The sequence below is a fragment of the Neopelma chrysocephalum genome, unplaced genomic scaffold (assembly GCF_003984885.1).
Source record: "Neopelma chrysocephalum unplaced genomic scaffold, ASM398488v2 Primary Assembly neopelma1_93, whole genome shotgun sequence".
In the NCBI taxonomy this organism is placed as follows: domain Eukaryota; kingdom Metazoa; phylum Chordata; class Aves; order Passeriformes; family Pipridae; genus Neopelma; species Neopelma chrysocephalum.
Window position 1 is genome coordinate 1,583,705 of NW_020897755.1, and position 7,564 is coordinate 1,591,268.

Below are 7,564 nucleotides of genomic sequence, written 5' to 3' on the forward strand. Positions count from 1 at the left end.
GACCACCCAATTTTTTCCTAATCTCTAATCCGAATCTCCCCGCTCTCGTTGTAAGGCCATTTCCCCCGCTCCTCACTGCAGGACAGCGGCTCTTTCCCGGTTCAAACATCGGCACAGCCACCGAACCAGGCGTGGGTCCGTGGAAGCGCTTCCTGATTCTCGTCACTACCTCACTCCAAATCCCCGGTCGCGAAGCGCCCCGGGAGCCCCGGGGGCTCAGCCCAGCACCGCGGCAGGGTCCCCGCATCCCCGGGGCTCCCTCCGGGCCCCCCCGCGCCTCGTTCCGGTACCGCCAGGATCACCCTTGTCCCGCAGGCAGGACATGGCCACGCCGCGCTGCCCCAGCCCGCGCCGAGCCGCTCCAGCCCGCTCCTCTCCAACCCCCGCCGCTCCAGACCCCCCTCTCCAGCCCCCGCCGCTCCAACTCCAGCCGCTCCAACTCCCGCCGCTCCAGCCCACCCCGAGCTCCATGTTAATTTTGGGGGTTAGACCTGCCGTTTCGTTGCTGGGCTCTGAAAGCAACCGACACCCTTTCCCCCAGGAAAGAAAGGCTCTAGCCTTTGTGAGTCAGGTGCAGTTTCGGTGCAGGGCTCCGGCAAGCTAACAAAACCATTTCCACGCGTACAGAAAGTTTTCCCACCTGCATCTGACACCCAAAAGCTATAGGCTTTCTTTCCTGGGGGGAATGGCTCTAACTTTCTTACAAATTACAATCCCAAATACAAATTCGAATACTAAATCCAATACCAAATATAATACCTGTTCTTATTAAAAGTCCTTTTCTCCAGCAGGCTCCTCACCGATCCTGATTTTGAGTAAGAGATGCAAACCAGGTGCTTCTGCTCCAAGACCCTTTATACCTTCTGGAATTGGGCTCCTCCCTTTACCCGGGGCCTCACGGATCCCTTTGGTCAGCCCCGGGCCGCCGGTGCCGGCCCCCCCGCCCCAAAACCGATACAAAGGAAGATTCCTCCCAGGGAAAATGTGCCAGCACAGAAAGCTCTGGCTGCCCACGGAGTGCCCAGGCTGCGCCACCAACTGCACCTCAAAGCCAAAGCTCCCAGGCTTTCTGTCCTGGGCAAAGGGCTGCTGATCCCTTTGGTCAGCCCCAGGCCACCGCTGCCGGCCCCCCCTGCCACAAAACCCATACAAATGAGGATTCCTCCCAAGGAAAAGGAGGCCGGACCCTTCGGCTCTTCCATGCCCTTTGTGTGCCTCGCTCAGCTCTACGCGCGCAGCCGGGGCTCCCGGCCCTGGCGCCTCCAGTCTGGGAGGAATCCTCGACCGTATGCGATTTTGGCCCCCAACCGGCACGCCGCGCTGCAAACGACGGCCCTTTTCGCCTGGAAGGAGGGGCCTGACCCTCCGGCTCTCGCCTACTCTTCATGCGCCTCGCTCGGCTCTATGCATGCAGCCGGGGCTCCCGGCCCCAGCGCCTCCGGTCTGGGAGGAATCCTCGACCGTATCCGATTTTAGCCCCTGGCCTGCCGGAGCGCCAGCCCGCGAACAACAGCCTTTTTTGCCCAGAAGGAGGGGCCTGACCCTCCGGGTCTCACCTGCCCTTCGTGCATTTCTCTCGGCTCTACCCGCACAGCCGGGGCTCCCGGCCACGGTGCCTCCGGTCCGGGTGGAATCCTCGACGGTATCCGATTTTGGCCCCTGACCGGCGCACCGGCCTGCAAACGACGGTCCTATTTGCCCGGAAGGAGGGGCCTAACCCTCCAGCACTCGCCTGCCCTCCGTGCGCCTCGCTCGACTCTACGCACGCAACTGAGGCTCCCAGCCCCGGTGCCTCTGGTCTGGGAGGAATCCTCAACCGTATGTGATTTTGGCCCCCGGCCCGCCCCGGGCAAACTGGCGCGCCGGCCTGCGAACAACGGCCCTTTTTGCCTGGAAGGAGGGGCCTTACTCTCCGGCTCTTGCCTGCCCTGCGTGCGCCTCGCTCGACTCTACGCGCGCAGCCGGGGCTCCCGACCCTGGCGAATCCGGTCTGGGAGGAATCTTCGACCGTATCCGACTTTGGCCCCCGGCCAACAATGGGCCGGTCGGCACGCCGTCCTGCGAACGACGGCCCTTTTTGCCCGGAAGGAGGGGCCTGACCCTCCTTCTATCACCTGCTCTGCGTGCGCATTGCTGGGCTCTACGCGCGCAGCCGGGGTTCCCGGCCCCGGTGCCAGTGCTCTGGGAGGAACCCTCGACCATATGCAATTTTCGCCCCCGGCCGTCGCGACTGCCTGCGAACAATGACCCTTTCTGCCCGGAAGGAGGGGTCTGACCCTCCGGCTCTCGCCTGCCCTCTGTGCACCTCGCTCGGCTCTACACACGCAACCGGGGCTCCTGGCCCCGGCGACTCCAGTCTGGGAGGAATCCTCGACCATATGCGATTTTGGCCCCCGACCTGCCCCGGGCCGGACGGCACGCCGGGCAGCGAACGACGGCCCTTTTCGCCCAGAAGGAGGGGCCAGACCCCCTGGATCTCGCCTGCCATCCTTGTGCCTCGCTCGGCTCTATGCGCGCAGCCGGGGCTCCCGGACCCAGCGCCTCCGGTCTTGGAGGAGTACTTGACTGTATGTGATTTTGGCCCTTGGTCGGAGCGCCGGGCCGTGACTGACAGCCCTTTTCACCCGGAAGGAGGGTCCTGACCCTCAGGCTCTCGCCTGCCCTCTGTGCACCTCGCTCGACTCTACGCGCGCAGCTGGGGCTTCTGGCACCGGCACCTCCAGTCTGGGAGGAATCTTCGACCGTATCCGATTTTGGCCCCCGGCCAGCGCGCTGGCCTGCGACCGACAACCCTTTTCGCCCGGAAGGAGGGGCCTGACCCTCCGGCTCTCGCTTGCCCCTTGTGCACCTCGCTCAGTTCTACGCGCGCAGCCGGGGTTCCCGGCTCCGGCGCCTCCTGTCTGGAAGGTATCCTCGAACGTATCCGATTTTGGCCCCTGGCCGGACCCGGGCCGGCCAGCGCGCTGGCCCATGAACGACGGCCCTTTTTGCCCAGAAGGAGGGGCCTGACCCTCTGGCTCTCACCTGCCCTTCTTCGCCTTGCTGGGGTCTAAGTGCGCAACCGGGGCTCCTGGCCCCGGCGCCTCCAGTCTGGGAGGAATCCTCGACCGTATCCAATTTTGGCCCTCAGCGGTCTCCGGGACGACCGGCGCGTCGGTCTGCGAATGACGGTCCTATTTGCCCAGAAGAAGGGGCCTGACCCTCCGGCTCTCGCCTGTCCTTTGTGCACCTCGCTCGGCTCTACACGCGCAGCCGGGGTTCCCGGCCCCGACACCTCCAGTCTGGGAGGAATCCTCGACCATATCCCATTTTGGCCCCCGACCGGCGCGCCGGCCCGCAAACGACAGTCCTTTTTGCCCAGAAGGAGGGTACTGACTCTCCGGCTCTCGCCTGCCCTTTATGCGCCTCGTTCGGCTCTACGTATGCAGCTGGGACTCCAGGCCCCGGCACCTCCGGTCTGGGAGGAATCCTCGAATGTATCCGATTTTGGCCTCCGGCCGGACCCTGCCCGGCCAACGCGCCGGCCCGCGAACGACGGCGCTTTTTTCCCAGAAGGAGGGGTCTGACCCTCCGGCTCTCGCTTGCCCTTTGCGCGCCTTGCTCGGTTCTACGCGCGCAGTCAGTGCTCCCAGGCCTGGCACCTCCGGTCTGGTAGGAATCCTCGACCGTATCTGATTTGGGCCCCCGACCGGCCCGCGAACAAACGCCTTTTTTTGCCCAGAAGGAGGGAACTGACCCTTTGGCCCGCGCCTACCCTCCGTGCGCCTCACTCGGCTCTACGCATGCAGCCGGGGCTCCCAGCCCCGACGCCTCCGGTCTGGAAGGAATCCTCGACCGTATCCGATTTTGGCCCCCGGCCGGCGCGCCGGCCCGTGAACGACGGCCCTTTTTGCCCAGAAGGAAGGTACTGACTCTCCGGCTCTTGCCTGCCCTTTTGCCCAGATGGAGGGGCCTGAGCCTCCGGCTCTCGCCTGCCCTTTGTGCACCTTGCTCGCCTCCACGCACGGAACCGGGGCTCCCAGCCCCGGTGTCTCCAGTCGAGGAGTAATCCTCGACCGTATGCAATTTTAGCGCCCCGGGGCGGCTGGCGTGCCGGCCCGTAAACGACGGCCCTTTTTTCCCAGAAGGAGGGGCCTGATCCTCTGGCTCTCACCTGCCCTTCTTCGCCTTGCTGGGCTCTACGCGCGCAACCGGGGCTCCCGGCCCCGGCACCTCCGGTCTGGGAGGAATCCTCGACCGTATCCGATTTTGGCCCTCAGCGGTCTCCGGGACGACCGGCGCGTCGGTCTGCGAATGACAGTCCTATTTGCCCAGAAGGAGGGGCCTGACCCTCCGGCTCTCGCCTACCCTCTGTGCACCTCGCTTGGCTCTACACGCGCAGCCGGGGTTCCAGGCTCCGACACCTCCAGTCTGGGAGGAATCCTTGACCATATCCCATTTTGGCCCCCGGCCACCGCGCTGGCCCGCAAACGACAGTCCTTTTTGCCCAGAAGGAGGGTACTGACTCTCCGGCTCTCGCCTGCCCTTTATGCGCCTCGTTCGGCTCTATGTATGCAGCTGGGACTCCAGGCCCCGGCACCTCCGGTCTGGGAGGAATCCTCGAACGTATCCGATTTTGGCCTTCGGCCAGACCCTGCCCGGCCAACGCGCCGGCCCGTGAACGATGGCCCTTTTTGCCCAGAAGGAGGGGTCTGACCCTCCAGCTCTCGCTTGCCTTTTGCACGCCTTGCTCGCAGTCAGGGCTCCCAGGCCTGGCGCCTCCGGTCTGGAAGGAATCCTCGACCATATCTGATTTGGGCCCCCGGCCAGCCGGCGTGCCAGCGTGCGAAAGACAGCCCTTTTTGCCCAGAAGGAGGGGCCTGACCCTCCGGCTCTTGCCTGCCCTTTGTGCGCCTTGCTCGGCTCTACGCACACAGTTGGGGTTCCCGCTCCTGGCGCCTCCGGTCTGGAAGGAATCTTTGACCGTATCCGACTTTGGCCCCCGACCGGCCCGTAAACAAACGCTTTTTTTTGCCCAGAAGGAGGGGTCTGACCCTCCGGCTCTCGCCTGCCCTTTGTGCGCCTCGCTTGGCTCTGCGCGCGCAGCCGGGGCTCCCAGCCCCGGCGACTCCAGTCTGGGAGGAATCCTCGACCGAATGCGATTTTGGCCCCCGACCTGCCCCGGGCCGGACGGCACGCCGGGCAGCGACCGACGGCCCTTTTCGCCTGGAAGGAGGGGCCTGACCCTCCGGCTCTCTCCTGCCCTGCTTGCACCTCGCTTGGCTCTACACGCGCAGCCGGGGCTCCCGGTCCCGGCACCTCTGGTCTGGGAGGAATCCTCGAACGTATCCGATTTTGGCCTCTGGCCGGACCCTGCCCGGCCAACGCGCCGGCCCACGAACGATGGCCCTTTTTACCCAGAAGGAGGGGTCTGACCCTCCGGCTCTCGCCTGTCCTTTGTGCACCTCCTTCAGCTCTACACGCGCAGCCAGGGCTCCCAGCCCCAGCACCTCAGGTCTGGGAGGAATCCTCGACCGTATCCAATTTTAGCCCCCGGCGGGCCGTGATGCCGGCCTGAGAATGACGGCCCTTTTTGCCCAGAAGGAGGGGCCTGACCCTCCGGCTCTCGCATGCCTTCCGTGCGCCTGGCTCAGTTCTACGCGCGCAGCCGGGGCTCCCGGCCCCGGCGACTCCAGTCTGGGAGGAATCCTCAACCGTATGCGATTTTGGCCCCCGACCTGCCCCAGGCCGGACGGCACGCCGGGCAGCGAACGACGGCCCTTTTCGGCCAGAAGGAGGGTCCTGACCCTCCGGTTCTCGCCTGCCCTTTGTGCGCCTCACTCGGCTCTACGCGCGCAGCTGGGGCTCCTGGCTCAGGCGCATCCGGTCTCGGAGGAATCCTCGACCGTACGCAGTTTTAGCCCCGGCCGACAGGTATCTCTGCTGGCCCATTTTCCCTGGGAGGAATCTTCATTTGGATGGGTTTTGGGGCGGGGGGGGCCGGCACCGGTGGCCCGGGGCTGACCAAAGGGATCAGCAGCCCTTTGCCCAGGACAGAAAGTCTGGGAGCTTTGGCTTTGAGGTGCAGTTGGTGGCACAGCCTGGGCACTCCGTGGGCAGTTGGAGATTTCTGTGCTGGCCCCTTTTCCCTGGGAGGAATCCTCATTTGTACGGGTTTTGGGGCGGGGGGGCGGCACCGGCGGCCCGGGGCTGACCAAAGGGATCAGCAGCCCTTTGCCCAGGACAGAAAGCCTGGGAGCTTTGGTTTTGAGCTGCAGTTGGTGGCGCAGCCTGGGCACTCCCTGGGCAGCCAGAGCTTTCTGTGCTGGAACATTTTCCCCGGGAGGAATCTTCATTTGGATGGGTTTAGGGGCGGGGGGTGCCATCAGCAGCGTCCCGGGGCTGACGAAAGGGATCTTTGCCCTTTTTCTTTGCCTTTAACCCCCTGGAACCCCCCCAAACCCCCTTTCCTCCCCCTCAAGTCCCCGTGGGACCTCCCAAATCCCCTTTTACTCCCCCCGGGACCCCCCTGGGCCCCCGAAACCCCCTTTTCTCCCCCTCAAGTCCCCCTGGGACCCCCCAAATCCCACTTTTCTCCCTCCCAAACCCCCTTTTCTGCCCCTCAAGGCCCTCTGGGATCCCCAAACCCCTTTTTCTCCTCCCCAAACCCCCTTTTCTCCCCTCAACCCCCTTTTTCTCCCCCTTAGCCCCTCTGGACCTGCTAGACCTGCTTTTCTCCCCCCAACCCCCCTGGGACCCCCCAGACCACTCTTTCTCCCCCAAAACTCCCCTGGGAACCCCCAAACCCACTTTTCTCCCCCCCAGATCCCCTTTTCTCCTCTTTTAATTCCCCTGGGACCCTCCAAACCCCTTCTTCTCCCCTTTGACCCCAAATCCCCCTTTGTGCCCCCCCTCAGATCGAGGAGGACGCCTACCAGGAGGATTTGGGCTTCAGCCTGGGCCATCTGGGCAAGGCAGGCAGCGGCCGCGTGAGGCAGACCCAGGTCAACGAGGCCACCAAGGCCCGCATCAGCAAGACCCTGCAGGTGCCTGCAGCCCCTCAATGACCTCTCAGAGGGTTAATTAGCCCCCAATTAACCCTAATTAACCCCTTGCCACCCCGGGGCAGAGGACCCTGCAGAAGCCAAGCATCGTCTACAGGGGCAAATCCACCATCCGGGACTGCTTGTCAGGAACGGCCTCGAGCATCGCCTTCACCCCCCTGCAGGTGGGGAGGGGGCTCAGGGAGCGGCCTGGGGGGGAGGAAAGGGGGTCTGGGGGAGAGAAAAGGGGGTTTGGGGGGTCCTAGAGAGCCCAGGCTGAACCCTGGTGCGAGTCCTCCTCGATCTGGGGGGGGGCACAAAGGGGATCCCAGAAGGGTTAAAGGGGGTCCAGGGGGGAGAAAAGGGGGTCTCAGGGGGTTAAGGGGTTAGAAAAGGGGGCTTGGGGTGAATAAAAGGGGGCTTGGGGGGTCCCAAGGGGGTCAAAGGGGGAGAAATATGGGTTTGGGAGGGAGAAAAGGGGGTTTGGGGGGTCCCAAGGGGGTTAAGGAGGGATGAAAGGGGGTTTGGGGGGAGAAAAGAGG

At 64.4% G+C, this 7,564-nt stretch overlaps 1 protein-coding gene across 1 annotated transcript; it reads left to right on the top strand.

Annotated features, from left to right (window-relative positions):
* Positions 1–4,293: 4,293 nt before the first annotated feature.
* Positions 4,294–7,227, top strand: LOC113972506 (U4/U6 small nuclear ribonucleoprotein Prp31-like; the record flags this gene model as incomplete). Its single annotated transcript, XM_027693679.1, has 3 exons — positions 4,294–4,497; positions 6,897–7,025; positions 7,109–7,227. Coding segments are annotated over exons 1-3 (452 nt in total), but the record flags the coding sequence as incomplete, so codon positions are not given.
* Positions 7,228–7,564: the final 337 nt, after the last annotated feature.